The following is a 16542-nucleotide window of genomic DNA, read 5'->3' on the forward strand; positions in this document are numbered from 1 at the left end:
CCTTTTCATCATCCTATCCTCCTTCCAAATCCTTTTATTGAACATCATCTCTCTACCTCCTCCTCCTCCTCCTTTTTCACATCCTCCTCGTCCTCCTCCTCCTCCTCCTCCTCCTCCACATATTCCTCCTCCTCCACATCCTACTCCTCCTCCTCTTCCTCCTTCCCCCCCAACATAGAATACCTAGCCACCTTATCATTTCTTCATTACGGTTCTATCTGGCGAGTGTTGGCGCGCGTGGTGGCAACACTGGCCCCGTCCCTGCAGGTGATATTGGCAACACTGCTGACAGGGGCGCATTGCGGGGGCGGACAGGTGATGTGAGCGGAGTGCTAAATTGGACCCCTCACCTGTACCCCTAGCTCTTCTCTCTCTCTCTCTCTCTCTCTCTCTCTCTCTCTCTCTCTCTCTCTCTCTCTCTCTCTCTCTCTCTCTCTCTCTCTCTCTCTCTCTCTCTCTCTCTCTCTCTCTCTCTCTCTCTCTCTCTCTCTCTCTCTCTCTCTGTAACTTTTTTTTTTTCATGATTATTTACTGAAGGCCGGAGGTGATTGTGTGTGTGTGTGTGTGTGTGTGTGTGTGTGTGTGTGTGTGTGTGTGTGTGTGTGTGTGATTTCTTTGGATTATTTCAATTTCATATCGTTGTCCTTTGCATTTTTTCGTATTTTATTTCGTAAGGTCAAAGTACTAATTATTATTATTTTTTTTTTTAAATATCAGGGTTTCATTTTTACTTATTTTTCCTTAATTATCCTTTTCTTTGTCCTTTAGAATTATTTTCTTTCACATAATCTATATTGTTACCCCTTTTTATCTATATATTTGTAATTCTCTTTCTCTATCCATTTATATCTAGCCATCCATCTACCTCGCTCTATCTCTTTCAATCTATTCATTTATCAATCTATCTTCTTGTATATTAATCTATTTTCTATCGTTCTGTCGAGAGGTTTTGGTCGCCGCTGTTTACGTCGAGCGTTGCTTCGTGGCCTGAAGTGTTGGTGGTTAGGGTCCGTTGTGCTGTGTTGTGTGTTGCGACGCATTGAACACAGCTATTGGTTGGACCGAGAGAGAGAGAGAGAGAGAGAGACTTGCATCTTACATGACCGCCTGTCAGTCTTACAAAATGTCTTTCCTTGCTGGAGACGCAGAAGAAAGAGGAGGAGGAAGAGGAGGAGGAGGAGGACAGTGGGTAATTCTTGGTGAAAATTGTATCACCTATTTTTTTTCATTTTCTCTCTCTCTCTCTCTCTCTCTCTCTCTCTCTCTCTCTCTCTCTCTCTCTCTCTCTCTCTCTCTCTCTCTCTCTCTCTCTCTCTCATCAGCAAATTTAATTATCAGTGCAGACCAAAAGTTTTCTCTCTCTCTCTCTCTCTCGCTCTCTCTCTCTCTCTCTCTCTCTCTCTCTCTCTCTCTCTCTCTCTCTCTCTCTCTCTCTCTCTCTCTCTCTCTCTCTCTCTCTCTCTCTCTCTCTCTCTCTCTCTCTCTCTCTCTCTCTCTCGCTCGCTCGATAATTCATTCCCCTGTGTGTGTGTGTGTGTGTGTGTGTGTGTGTGTGTGTGTGTGTGTGTGTGTGTGATATGAGAGAGAGAGAGAGAGAAAGTAGGTTTTCCTAAGTTTTGGTCTCGCGGAAGTAATTTTTACCTTCGAGAATTTTCTTCCTTCAGTTTGTCTTTTTCATGCACACACACACACACACACACACACACACACACACACACACACACACACACTTCCTATCATGCACCTGTTCGTCCCTCACACTTTTCCTCATTAAATTGCTTCCATCTTTATAATTCGTTATTTTATGGGGGGGTCATTCTTTTTTTATTCTACTGTTCATCTCTTCCATTCACTTACTGTTTATTTTTTATTCTCCTTTATTTTCTTCTTTCTCCTCCTCTTCCTCCTCCTCCTCCTCCTCCTCTTCTTCCTCCGTCTCCTCCTCCTCTTCTTCCTTCTTCTCTTACTCTTTTGTGTCATTCCTCTCAGTCGCCGATGAACGCTAAAAAGTATCATCAGAGAGAGAGAGAGAGAGAGAGAGAGAAGGGTACAAGTATTTCGGGATTCCGGTCATGTTTTGTTGCCTAGTTTTGACCCTCCTCCTCCTACTCCTCCTCTTCTTTCTTCACCTCCTCTTTCTTTTCCTCCTCTTAAGTATTTTTTTTCTTCCTCCACCTTCTCTTCCAACTGCTCGTCCTCCAAATTATATCGCCTTCTCTCTCTCTCTCTCTCTCTCTCTCTCTCTCTCTCTCTCTCTCTCTCTCTCTCTCTCTCTCTCTCTCTCTCTCTCTCTCTCTCTCTCTCTCTCTCTCTCTCTCTCTCTCTCTCTCTCTCTCTCTTAATCTGCATTGTTATCCATCTTTTTCTCTCTCATTCACTTCTTCGCGGCATCATTTTTCCCTTCCTTTCGTTCCTCTTCGCTCGCTCCTTTGTTTATCAGCTTCCTCTCGTCTCTCATTTCACACTCATTAGTATTATTTCCCTCTCATTAATCTTACCTTCTTCCTCTCCTGATTCCTCCTCCTTTCGACAAGCACCTCCCCCTCCTCCTCCTCCTCCTCCTTTTCCTTCTCTATTCTATTGTATCTTTTGTTATTCTTATTTCAGGTTATCATCTTACTTCTCCTCCTCTTCCTCGTCTCCTCTTTCACCTGTTTCTGATTTACCTCTTCCTATTATTCGTCATCCATCTCCTCTTCCTCTCTTCCACGTCCTCCTCCTCCTCCTCCTCCTCTTCGTCCTAGTTTCTTCTGTTTTTAATTTACCTTTTCTAATTACTCGTCATCCATCTTCTCTTCCTCTCTTCCACGTCCTCCTTCTCCTCCTCCTCTTCTTCCTCGTCCTACTTTCTGCTGTTTCTAATTTACCTCTCCCAAATAGTCGTCATCCAACTCCTCCTTCCCCTCTTCCTCTCCTCTCCTTCTCCCTCCTCCTCCAGTGTCCCATATTACTCACGAGACCAAAGACTGAGCACAGAGCAAATACCTGAGACAAGGCTAATTACCTCCTTTCCTCCCTCTCCTCCTCCTTCCCTCCCTCCCTTCCTCACCCTTCCCCAGCCTCCTCTTACGATCGTTTACTCTCCTTTCCCCCCTCTCTCCTCTCTTTCCCTCCTCTCTCCTCCCTCTCTCTCTCCCGCTCTCCTCTCTCTCTCTCTCTCTCTCTCTCTCTCTCTCTCTCTCTCTCTCTCTCTCTCTCTCTCTCTCTCTGGTTTGTCAAGAGGAATAAGTGGAGAGAGAGGAATAGAATGTAGGTAAGACTGAGAGAGAGAGAGAGGGGACATTATAGGTGTGTCTCGTGTTGTCAATTTGCTCGGCTCTGTTGCTGACACACGAGACAACACACACACACACACACACACACACACACACGGACCCCAGGACACATCCATCGCTCTTTTGCTCCTCTTCTCTGCTTCTCCTGTGGCTGTTCTGATTCTCTCCTTCTTCCTTCTCCTCCTCCTTCTTTTTCCTCCTTCAGTGACTGCTTTTCCATCCTACATCTTACTGCTATTCCTTGTCCTCTTCCTCCTCACTCCTACTCCTCCTCAACCTTATCCTCCACCTTCTACTACTACTACTACAACTACTATTAACCAATTCCTTCCCGTCTACTATATTCCATTGTTGTTCTTGATTCTCCTCCTCCTCCTCCTCCTCCTAATCCTCTTCCTCCTCCTCCTCCTCCTCTTCCTCCTCCTCCTCATCCTCCTTCTCGTCCCCCTCTTCCTCCTGCTGCTTGATGTCAAGGAAATTGGTAGTGACGTTAAGTGCTTTGTGTGTGTGTGTGTGTGTGTGTGTGTGTGTGTGTGTGTAGTTTAATGGATTCTCGTATGACACAATCGATTCAGTGCTTGTCAATAGTCAATTGTTAAATTTGTCACCCTGCCTTTGTTTCTCTCTCCTCCTTTCATTTCTTTATCTATACTTAATCCTTCCCTTCCTTTTAATTCGTGTTTCCTCTTTGCTTTTCGATTCCTCCCTCACTTTCAATTCTACTCTCTCTCTCTCTCTCTCTCTCTCTCTCTCTCTCTCTCTCTCTCTCTCTCTCTCTCTCTCTCTCTCTCTCTCTCTCTCTCTCTCCTCCCCTCCCTCCCTCCTTCCCCTTCTTTCTTCTCTTCTTACGACGTCTTCCTCTTACCTGTCTTCCTCTTACCAGTGTTACTTCCCTTTCCAAGCACTCAATCCTTCCCTCCCTCCTCCTCCTCCTCCCCCCCCTCACTCCTCATGTTTCTCCTTCTTGGAAAATTTGTGTGATGTATCGGCGTTTCTGGGTCCGACAAGCGATCCCGTACACACACACACACACACACACACACACACACACACACACACACACACACACACACACGGACGGACGGTCAAAACAGAAATGAAACTCACACGTTAATTTGTAAAAATATTTTATTAAATACATACAAATCTGCCAGTCTGTCTGTCTTGTCTGCATTCAATATATATTACTTGACGGGGGCCTTAGGGCGAGGGTCTAGAGGTCTCTCTCTCTCTCTCTCTCTCTCTCTCTCTCTCTCTCTCTCTCTCTCTCTCTCTCTCTCTCTCTCTCTCTCTCTCTCTCTCTCATTACCTCCGTCTCGATGAGTGTTCGTTGTCACCTTAATTAACTTTACACACCTTTCCCGGGCACTCAGGAGAGCGACTTACCACTTCAAGACGCGCACACACACACATACATGCCTATACACACGCACACTCACATACATACATAGGTATACGCAAACACACCACCAACATATGTACACTATGTCACACACACACATATACACACACCTCTTACCCCCGCCCCCCCACCGCCCCGCCCCGTCTCCACTATACTACGGACACCTGGGGGTTACCTGCGCGGGGCGGGATGGGGCGGGGCAGGGCAACCCCTGGGTCGCCCCTTCCCCCGCCTACCCCCTGACTAGAAGCGCCAGTCCCCCTGCCCTCCCCCTCCCCCCTCTAGACACACGGTAACATATCACAAAGCTTTGTACACGAAAACAAAACAGAATAAATACAAACAGAACAAGAAATAAAATCTAAATAGACAAATAATAACTCAGGAAAAGGTTTTGTCGTTCCCAACTAACACAGGCGTAAGTGAGGTGAAGTGAAGCGCCCCAACCAGGTCTGGAGACGCCGGTATATATGCGTCTGTCTGTCTGTACATGTAACTGTAGAGATGGAGAACGGAAGGAGAAACCAAGTCGTGGATGATCCTCTTCTCAGGTTCCTGAAGGCGGAAGAGCTGAGGGGACGACGGGAGGCGACGACGACGACCACCTTCCCGCGGCCCCTGAGGGAGGTACACCGCCGCCCTTATGAGCACCAAGGGGGGCGGGGGGCCTCTAGTGGGGCGGCGCCTCCCCCAACACCGGCAGCGTCTGTGGCGGAGAGAAGACACGGTTACGTACATGAGAGAGAGAGAGAGAGAGAGAGAGAGAGAGAGAGAGAGAGAGAGAGAGAGAGAGAGAGAGCACATTCACTGAGTTTCCTAGTCAATATCTTCTAAGTATTATTATGTTATTTTTTTAGATACAGGAAGTTTGTTTGCTCTTTTGTGATGTTTCTGTACCAAGATAATCATGTCCCTAATTCCCGTTTTCTATTTCACACGAGTTTAAGTTTTATAAGTTTAAGAAATTTGTTTATTCGGTGTCTTTTAGGTCCTCATGCTCAGACGCTTTCGACTCGCAACAAATATTTTCTCACGAGAGTTTGTCACATTTATGGTGCAGAAGCCTTGTCAGACTATCACTAGCCTCATAAAACTACGCATGGAAATACTAACACAACCTCTACAAAAAGCCTTATCAAATGTGTGTGTGTGTAAGCCTTGAATGTTAAAGAATGTGGGTCTTACAAGCGTTGATTATTCACAGCTTGGGCCTGAGTCGGCGAACCAGCTACTGGGACAGGGCTCAGAAGGACGACAGCGACGCCTCAGAGCGGGGAGTGACGTGGCTTCGTAAAAAATGATAGGACAGATGAAGGAAAGACTGAGAGGTGAGTGACAGCTTTGCCTAAGGGGAAAGGAAAGGAAGGAAAGGGAATGTAGTGGCAGAAAGTTGAAGGGAGTTTGGAGACGGAAGGAAGGAAAGCAAAGTAAGAGAAAAAGGAGAAACAAAGACCAGACAAAGAGGGAGCATGGAGAAGGAAAGGAAGGGAATGAGAAGGGAAAGGTTAAAGGAGTTTGGGGAAGGAAAGGAAAAAGGTAAAGGAAGTGAATTAAGGAAAAAAGGATTGGTGAAGGAAGGGGGAAGGTAATAGGTGGGAAGGAAGGGAAGAAAAGAAGTGGAAGAGAGGAAAGGTTAAGGAAGGGGAAGAAAAGTAAAGGAAGGGAAGGAGGGAGGGAGGAGAAGAAAAGGAATAAAGGAGGAGGAAAAGAAGGGAAGGGTAGAGGATAAGAGAAAGGATAAAGGAAGAGGTGAAGATAAGAGATGAAAAGGAAAGGAAGGAAAGGAAGATAAGTAAGAAATGAAAGGAAAATGAAGGGAAAGATGAAGGAAGAAAAGAAAGAAGAGTAAAGGGAGAATGAGGGCTAGTTGAGCACACACACACACACACACACACACACACACACACACACACACACACACACACACACACTTTCCCCTACCCCAAGACCGCATGTGTTGAAGTCTTAAATAATGAACGAATTAGCCTGAATATAATTAAGGGGAAGCTCTTAATTGACGGCAGGATCTTGTAATTTCAGAGGTTCCTCGTGTGTGGTGACGGCCGCCGGACCTCGCTCCTCTCCCTCCCCGCCCTGCACCTGCACCCTCCCGACCACCACGAATTAACAGGTAAAAAGAGATTGCCTTCCTTCCACCTCCTTCTCTTCTGCCTTTCTGTAGTCCTGGATAGCTTACAACTTGCAGTACATACCCACTCTTCCTTACTTTTTATTCTTTTCTTTCCCTATATTGTCTTTCTCCTAATTCTTTACTGTAGTCCTGAAGAGCATACAACTTACACACACACACACACATATCCTTCCTGTCCATTCCTTCCTTTCCTTCTCTATATAATATTCCTACCCATCCTTCCTGTAGTCCTGAAGAGCATACAACTTACATACACATCCTTCCTGCACCTTCCTCCCATACAACTAAGCATACACAACTAAGGTATCTATATATCTTCCCTTTCTAAATTCCTTCCCATCTTACTGCCCCCTCGAAGTCCTATTGTTACTCATCCATCCAGATGCTCCTGCCCCTACCAGCAATATAAGGCCCCTAAATATGAGTTCCCAAGTATATACCCTTCCTTTCTGTTCTTTCTTTCCTACCTTCCTTCCTTCATAGGTCTGAAGAGTACATCAACAACTTCAAATTTATTCCTTCCTTACGTACATTTCTCTTCATCCCCCTTCCTCCATTCCTTCTACTTCCCTCCTTCCTATAGTCATGAAGAGTTTATACAGCTAAATATTTTCCCTTCCCTTCCTTCCTGATTTTCTTCCTATTATTCCTGTCTTGTAATTCCGAAGAGTAGCTAACCTAAATATTTCTCTCCGCTTCCCTTGCTCTAATATAAATTCCTTCTGCTGTGCAGTTACTTAAGACTTTCATGTATTTCCAGTTTCACTCCAATGGTAATATATTTCCTCTGTGCTTCTAACTTAAATTTCTTTCCTTTTTCTTCCGTTCCTCGCCTACATAATCTTTTTACTAAGTCTAAAAGCATTATAATATCTTCAACCTTTGTCTGTTCTCTAATATGTATTTCTCTCCTGCCTGTTTCTCTGTCTCTCTTTGTTATATATATTCAGAATTGTTCTCTCCAATTGTCTTTGTATGCATCTGCGATTTCCCTCTAAATCTTTCGTGGGGCATCAAGTTCAGAACCCTATGTTAGGACACTGTACTACTTCCTCTTTGGGGAGAGAGGCAATTCTAGTGTTATTTTATTACTTCAAGCTTTACTGAGGTACATTGTGAAAATCAGCCTTGATAGGATATAGGGATGTAACAAGTGAGCCAACTGGTAATATAACAAGAGGATTTACGAGGTGTAATAATAATAGCATTCACGTCTTCTGTTTTTTAACGTTTGTCAGGTAACTTTTACAATAAAACTTTAAATATGCAAAATATCTATTTAAAGGCAACTGTCAAAAGTCAATTGAATTAAACATGACATTGTAAATTTCATCAATCAACACTGCCTGAAATGCCTTCATTATGGCATTCAAAGTGTCAAAAATGGCTTCTTATGGGCCATAAAAATCTGTACTAAGTCCATTATTCCTAAAAGACTGTCTGGAGAAAGGCCATGAGCAAAATGGATAAAAAGAAACCAATTTTAGTCAGGGTTGGCAATGATTATATATATATATATATATATATATATATATATATATATATATATATATATATATATATATATATATATATATATATATATATATCTATATATATATATATTTGTTTTTAAATGAAAAAAATCACCAACCCTGATTTTAGTGTCCCTTACTGTAGTTAGTGTCCCAGATCACATCTATGGTGAGCAGAGTTCACAGACACAAGCAGCTGCTATGCAAGGAAGGTGTTATTCAGAGTTAATGAACATCTTCCCTTCTCTCCCACAGACAGCTCCTGAAGTTTGCCTGACAGCTGGCTAGGCCCACCACCCTGTGTCTGGCGTGTCTCCATCCAGGCAGTGTGGTGGGGCTGTGACACCTGATGGGAGCTACACAGTGATGGACACCTGCAGCAGACCTCAGGACACCACAGAAGCAACAGTGACGACAAGTTAAAGAACTCTCGGCAATCTATTATATCGAAGGACACAAAATGAAGTGTTGTAAATGAGATGTTGCCCGGGGTTCATGGGATGTGGACTGTTTCCTGAATGTACTGAAGGTTGTTCAATAAATATACTGAAGGGGAGACTTGTCTTGTATGATTTATCAACATACGCATCCAACTCATCTCCGGAAAGTTTTTTAGTTATAATTGACTTAAATGTACTTTTTTGGACCTATTTATGGCCTATATTAGTATAATTTTGCCCAAAAATGCAAATTTTTCAGTGCCAATTCCACAAAATACCAACTGAAACAGCAGATCAAATAAATGTAATCTATTCTCAAATTAATATATTACATAGACTTCATATTATGTGACAAACAAAAACACAATTAATGTACATGATATTCTGGTTTGGGAATAATTTTTTGCCAAAGCGTCGGATAAAGAAGCTAAATTAGGCAAAACACGTTTCAGACCTTGCCCCGTTTTCTTCACCATGATTCATTAACAGTAGATAATTACAGCACTCACAGGAGCTACATAAAGATAAAACTCCCTTCATTTGCTGGGTTTTTGCTGTTATGTGACTCCTGTAAGTCCCTTCATTACCCATGCCTTGTTAATAAATCACAGTTATGAAGAAGAGCAAAGTCTGAAAATTGTCTTCTCATATTTTCATCCTTATACGAGTCCTTTGTTAAAAAGTTAATACCAAAAAACTATAACGCAGCCTCGGAAAGTACAGGGGTAGGCAGTGGCTGAGTGGTTAGCGTGCAGGCCCCGCATTCACCATGTTCTGGATGACATGGGTTAATCCGCTGCACCACCCGGGATTTTTCAGTCACTGCCGAGTGGCCTAAGACTACTCACATGCTGTCCTGAAAACCCCACATTTACCCAGACTCTAGAAGAACCGTCCAAGTCATTCAAGAATGAGCTCTGGAGGGCAGCATGAGCCAAGAAAATATGAGAAAGCCCACAGGTGTTACAGGCTTTGACATAAAAAAAAAGGGGGGGATAGGGGGGAGGGGGAATATGTGATGGAGACCTATTGAGCTACTACTGGTAAGTATAGGGAAGTACAGGTCTTAGGGGGGGAGGATAAGGAGAGCATAGATGGAGACCTACTGAACTATTATTGGTAGGCATAAGAAAGTACAGGTTTTGGAGGGGATGGAGCCCTTTCTGTGACTAACTTCATTAACGTTAATATTTAGGTTAACGATATGACGGCTGGCGACGTCAAGATTCTGATTAACGATGCCCACCGCTGGTAATATCTTTTTCTGTTTCTTTTCTTTTCTTTTGTTCTCTTTATTCCTTTCCCTGGTCACTTATACTATTTTTCCAACTAAATTGGTATTCTTCTCTCTCTCCTTTCTTTTTCCTCTATTTTCTTTCTTCTATTCAAGTCCTCATCCACCTATATACATTTTTTTATCTTATAACTTAATATCTTTCCCTCCTTTCTTCCTCCTCCTAATTTCTTCCACTAGTCATTTAAAGCCTCCATCTATTTATTTATCTCTCTTATAATTCTTCATCCCTGCAGCTAATCTCCTTCCCTTTCTCCTTCCTTTTTCCTCCTCTACTCCCTTCACTAGTCACTTACAGCCTCCACGTATTTCCTTCTCCCACATTTATCGCAATATATTCCTTCTCACTTACTAACTTTAATGTCCTTCCTTCCTCTCCTCTCTTCCCTGCTCCTTTGGCTAGTCACTTAAAAGCTCCACATATTTCCCTCCCACACTTAAGGCAGTCTATTTCCTTCCTGCTACTCACCACCTATGCTCCAGGCTGTCCCCGCTCCCCTTGCCCTTCTGAAAAATGTTTTAACTTAGGTACTGCTGAGAGCTTCTGCCCCCCATCCCTGTGTGTATTTTCCTGCCGGCTTTAAGATACTGTCAGTCTTAACTCACTGGGCTTCCTCTCATTAACTAAATGGCTGTAGTACTAAAAGGAGCAGCAGCTATGTACGGCCACTAGGGTGTAGTAGGCTTGGGAAATTAAAACTGGAAAGGTTAATCTCGGTAATTTATAAAAGGAGGAGAATATCTGTTAGCCTCATGGATTATGCAAAGAGAGGTTTGTTGTGTACCTGTTGTGATTCCTGTATACTTATGAAGCTCGTGTAGCTTGATATGCCTACAGGTGGCTTTATTTTCCATGCTAGAGTACGTGTTAGGAGATGCATAGAAAGGGTTATATGTACAATGGGGGGAGGAAGAGGAAAATGAGGGGAGGGGGAGGAGGGGATGTTGTGCTATATGACCCATGCAATAGATCATATATAAGGAGATGGTTAGAAAGGGTTATATATGTACATTAGGTGGAGGAAGAGGGAAGGGGGGAAGGGGAGGGGGAGGAGGAGGAGAGGGATATGTTGTACTGTATGACCTGTGGAACTATAGGCTTAATTTCACTACTACTACTACTACTACTACTACTACTACTACTACTACTACTACTACTACTACTGCTACTACTACTACTACTACTATTACTACTTCTGCTACTACTACTACTACTGCTACCACTACCAGCGCTTCCACTACCACAGCTATTTTTCTAGGGGACTTGACTTAGCATTCCTCAATAAAAAAAAATGTTATCTTAGCCTTCAATGGGCAGGATGGGTCATTATCTAGATTCACATGAGTATTAGATGGTAAGAAAGACATGGATTAATGAGGGAAGATTTAGAGACTTTTAGAGGGATATGGAAGAAGGGAAGCAATTGCAAGGGGAAGATGTATTGAGTATCTAAAGAGGAAAATGAGGGAGGCAGTCAGTTATGAAGTGAGGCAGATGTCTATGAGGAGATGATGTACAAAGTATCTTGGGAGGGAAATGAGGGGAAAGAAGAGTTTATGAGGAGAGGCTGTATAGGTGTATTAAGCAGAGATGAAGTGAGGAAAATGTTTATGAGGGGAAGCTGTACAGGGAATCTTAAGAAGGAAATGAGACAAGACAAATGTTATGAGATGATGATGTACAGTGTATTATAACAGGATATGAGGCAAGGCAAGTGTTATGAGGAGATGTACAGGAAATGTTTAAGAGGGGAAGATGTGCAGTGAATCTTAAGAAGGAAATGAGGCAAGACAAATGTTATGAGATGATGATGTACAGTGTATTATAACAGGATATGAGGCAAGGCAAGTGTTATGAGGAGAAGATGTACAGGAAATTCTAAGTGGGTAATGAGGCAAGGCAAATGTTTATGAGGGGAAGCCGTACAGGGAAACTTGAGAAGGAAATGGGGCGAGGCAAATGTTATGAGATGATGATGTACAAAGTGAGGGAAATGGGGTGAGGCAAGAGTTTGAGGAGAAGCTGTTATGTTCTTTTCCAAGCAAGTCTGATTTAATGTTTTTTGCACCTTGTATGTAATGTTTTCAGGGTGTGTCATCAGCTCTCACTTCAAGGATATGGCAAGTAGTGAAATGTACATAACAACGGTGACACAGCGATGCATGGCAAGGGTGATGCCGTATAACACAATCACCCAACTCTTGTGCTAAAAGTGGAGTGTGACCACCCATATATATTTTATAGTCATGATGATATGGACAGTTGATGTTTCATGATTTTTATTAATTTTATATCAATTTAAACATTACAGGTATTGCAACAGTTATAAAAAGGTTAATTTGGTTAATTTACATTGAGATAGTATGCTTGTGAGAAGAGAAGGAAGCCATAATTTCAAAATTCTTGAGATGTTACTTATAGGTCTCCTTTTAATTTATTTTTCACAATAAATATTGAGAGGATACTTTTGTGCTTATATAAATGTCTTTTAATAGATATATTCTTGTTTATTAGCCAATCAAACTTGTTAGTTTAACTGGCACCACTATAAAAATTGCCTGCACCATGACGGGCTTGGGCCGACCACCAGGCCCCTGAAGAAAGCCTACCGGCACTATAGGAGGAGATGTAGAAAAAATAAATAAATAAATAAATAAAATAAACTGAGAAGAGGTCGCCCATATTACTAATACACTAATGCTATCACCACTACGCCCACCACTAGTCCTGCCCTCCTGCTACAGCTGGCCACCATGCCTACCTTGTTCTCAGTGCACAGACCGTGACGGTCCAGCCTCGTGTACTCGCGCCCTGAGCGTGGCCGTAGTGTGTTGACGGAAGACCTCGCCAGCAGCCTGGGGGAGGAGGAGGAAAGTGGTGTTATTATCATTATTATTATTATTATTACTATTGTTATTATTACTATTATTATTATTATTATTATTATTATTATAACTATTGTTATTATTATTATTATTATTAGCAGTAGTAGTAGTAGTAGTAGTAGTAGTAGTAGTAGCAGTAGTAGTAGTAGTAGTAGTAGAGGAAGGAGGAGACAGGAAAGGAATATGAAGAGAAGACAGTAGTAGTAGTAGTGGTAGTGGTGGTAGTAGTAGTGGTAGTAGCAGTAGTAGTACCCGCCTCTCCTGATTGGCTGGCTTCCTCTCTGGCTCTAATAGTCAGACTGTCAATCATCTCCATATGGTGTCATCGTTGTCGCCAGATCGCGATTTCGGGTCCTTGACCCTTCTTCAGTGGCAGGAGTGGAGCTGTGTCCGTCTTGAGGTCTCGAGTGAAAATGACTTCTTCTTTTTCTCTTCGATTCACCTAAAAAACGGGCCGGGCCTGACAATCACACGGCGTCGTCGGGAAACCCGCCGCGGGCGTCCCACGTCCGCGCTGGCCTTTTATACAGGCTAGGCGGGCGCTGATTGGCTGAGCGCCTCAGCGGCGAGCATGAAAAGAAAATCCGCCGCTGAGGCGCTCAGCCAATCAGCGCCCGCCTAGCCTGTATAAAAGGCCAGCGCGGACGTCATTTTCACTCGAGACCTCAAGACGGACACAGCTCCACTCCTGCCACTGAAGAAGGGTCAAGGACCCGAAATCGCGATCTGGCGACAACGATGACACCATATGGAGATGTCATCTCAGTCTTATCGAAAGAGAACAAGACACTCTTAAGAAACAAAGAGAACTTACTCAAGAAGATATATAACGCTGAGTTAGCTATCACCTTCAACCAAACATGTATAAGAGAAAATCTCCTGCCCATATATACCTTAAATATATATATATATATATATATATATATATATATATATATATATATATATATATATATATATATATATATATATGAACAAAGGATGGGGGGCATGAGGATTTCTTATAAATCAATAGGGGGCATCAAGTAAAAAAGTTTGGGAACCACTGCTCTAGAGGAACCATCCAAATGAATCAAGAATGAGCTCTGGGGGGTAGCATGAGCCAGGAATAATTGGTGCCACTATAAACACTTGGCTGCACCATGACGGGCTGGGGCAGACCACCAAGCCTCTGAAGAAAGCCTACCGCCACTACAGGCTAGCACGTAAAATAAAAAAAATAAAAAAAAAAAAAAAAATCATTCTTTTATCCCTTCCACTGGTAAGCTCTGGGGCAGCCTTCCTTTGTCTGTATTTCCTCCTGCCTACGCATTGACCTCTTTCAAGGGAGGAGTGTCAAGGCACCTCTTCTCCCGAAATTAGCCTCTCTTTTGACCTCTTATTCTGAGTATTGTTATTGAAGCAGCGCCGTGTGGCCTTTTTTGTTGCTTTTTTTTGTTTAATTGCCCTTGAGCTGTCCCTTGCTGGAAAAAAAACAAAAAACTGTTGATTAATGTAAACATGGTTGGCTTTAACCGTAGAGTTTAGCGCGCCATTGCCTCTGTCAGGCTTCGCCCGTACACACTGTGACTTCCAGGCCGTCGAAAGATGCCAGCAATTTTGAAAATTTTCTTAAGCAACTCTCCGCTGATAAGTCTGCTGATGATAAACGTGGCAGGAGATTTACAGAGACTTTGTGCTGAACTACAGGTTAAAATTTTGCGTAAAACACAGAATTTGTTGCGTAGGCTTCAGAAAGTTGTTGAAAACTTTGCTTAACAAGCTCATGTTTTTTTGTTTCTCAAATACGAACATTAGGAGGATAAGTGACGGTGCTGCTGCTGCTACTACTACTACTACTACTACTACTACTACTACTTCTACTACTTGTACTACTACTACTTCTGTTACTACTATTACTTGTACTACTACTACTTCTATTACTATTATTACTTATACTACAACAACTAATAATATCAATACTATTACTACTACTATACTGCGTTCAGTTGAAGCTTGCACCTGTAGCCTAGCAAAGGTTTGTAAGCTGCCCTGTGATTGGTTGCCGCTCCTCTCACTCACTCATCATTGACACACTCTTTGATGCGACACACCTCTGTATTTTTTGCTTTAACTCGTCTCATATGCAAGATCAGTCGTTTTGGTTGGCACCATTACACTCAGCAATGATTGTAGATCTCACATAAGTTTGTCAATTCTCTGTAAATCAGAAATTAAAGAAATTACCGAGTGGTGAAGTGAAAGATGGAGTCATAAATGTTTATACCCCATTTTATTCTTCGCTGATTATTTCATGGAACTGCTAAACTACAGTTCATGAAAATGGTAACATCTGATGGGGAAAGTTATCCTGAACACGATGGTGTTGTCATATTTTAGATAAAGTGGAAACGAAGGGAGTTCGGCAGCTTTTTTTTAACAAGATATAGCTGTGTCTCGGCAGCGGGGCGCTCGGCGTAACGGCCGCGGCGTCGGGGTGACTGGTGAGGCAGCGGCAGGGAGACTTTGGTTCAGCGCATAAATCTTGTCATTAAATGGTGTATATCTCCCTTGTTTTCCATTTTAACACAACTCTGATAGTGTCATCGTCTTCAGAAAACATTTTTCTATCACATGACACGGTTTATATTAACATCAGCTTTTTAATTCCATGACATAACTAACACAGAATGAAGAGTGGTATAAACATTTACAACCCAGTATTTCACTTTTACTCGCATTATCTCATATGTTTTTAGTCGAATGCAAATGCCTTTCATAATGAACCTAATCCACTATCATTCTGTTATTCAGTGGTGAAAGTAACAAATAAGTACTATGCGAAATAAATCAACTACTGAGTATACAAGTAAAACTTTTAGTGTGGCAAGTCCAGCGTTCTTGGCTAGGCGAGAGGCAGCCTGCCTCATGCCGCTATCCAATCAGCGACCAGCTTCACATGCCATCATCAGTGATCGGCTTACCAGACCAGGTTAGGGGAGTCTCAATAAATTAATAAATTAATAAATATAAATATTAGATAATAATGATGTTTCATAACGGTGGCAAGCAAGAGATATGTTGGTAAATGGCCAGAGAGTTGCCCATCTCACCGCGGTACTTCTCACCCTAACCATGGGTTAGATCTCATAATTCTATGCATTTTGAACCCCATATATATGCCTCGCAAATTGATAGAAACGCTGCTAGCGATTTTTGAAAAGTTAGTGGTTTTTTTGCGGGCCGCGGTGTTGCGGACCAAAACGACTGCTCTTGCATATGAGACGAGTTAAAGCAAATAATACAGAGGTGTGTCGCATCAGAGTGTGTCAATGATGAGTGAGTGAGAGGAGCGGCAGCCAATCACAGAGCAGCTTACAAACCTCTCGCTAGGCTCCAGGTGCAAGCTTCAACTGAACGGACTATAATGCTACTACTACTATTACTACTACTATTACTACTAATAATAATAATGATAATAATAATATGATGATGATGATGAATCTTAGAATCAGTCCTAAGTGTAATGGTGTCAAGCATAACTGTCCTTCTTGTATAATAGGCAAGCTGAGGCCAATAATATGTAGCACGAGAGCGTTG

General features: G+C 42.6%; 1 protein-coding gene and 1 long non-coding RNA gene across 7 annotated transcripts in view; one reads left to right on the plus strand and one right to left on the minus strand.

The window, feature by feature from the left end:
* LOC127006817 (uncharacterized) overlaps positions 1 to 8901 on the plus strand; it is a 61546-nt gene extending 52645 nt beyond the window's left edge. For 3 of the 4 annotated variants that reach the window (XR_007759773.1, XR_007759771.1, XR_007759770.1), the window contains exons 3-6: positions 5229 to 5404; positions 5882 to 6005; positions 6718 to 6808; positions 8599 to 8901. This is a non-coding gene — a long non-coding RNA (uncharacterized LOC127006817). Of the gene's footprint in view, positions 1 to 5228; positions 5410 to 5881; positions 6006 to 6717; positions 6809 to 8598 lie in introns of those variants that run through there. The other variant, XR_007759772.1, reaches the window with a different exon arrangement.
* The window catches only part of LOC127006816 (mucin-6-like), a 58887-nt gene continuing 46730 nt past the window's right edge, over positions 4386 to 16542 (minus strand). For 2 of the 3 annotated variants that reach the window (XM_050877165.1, XM_050877166.1), the window contains 2 exons: positions 12840 to 12933; positions 8528 to 8689 (listed from right to left, as the gene is read on the minus strand). In XM_050877165.1, coding sequence (XP_050733122.1) covers positions 8543 to 8689; positions 12840 to 12933 — 241 coding nt within the window. In that variant the 3' untranslated portion in view covers positions 8528 to 8542. Of the gene's footprint in view, positions 5384 to 8527; positions 8690 to 12839; positions 12934 to 16542 lie in introns of those variants that run through there. The other variant, XM_050877167.1, reaches the window with a different exon arrangement.

Source organism: Eriocheir sinensis, chromosome 33 (genome assembly GCF_024679095.1).
Source record: "Eriocheir sinensis breed Jianghai 21 chromosome 33, ASM2467909v1, whole genome shotgun sequence".
NCBI classification, from domain to species: Eukaryota; Metazoa; Arthropoda; class Malacostraca; order Decapoda; family Varunidae; genus Eriocheir; species Eriocheir sinensis.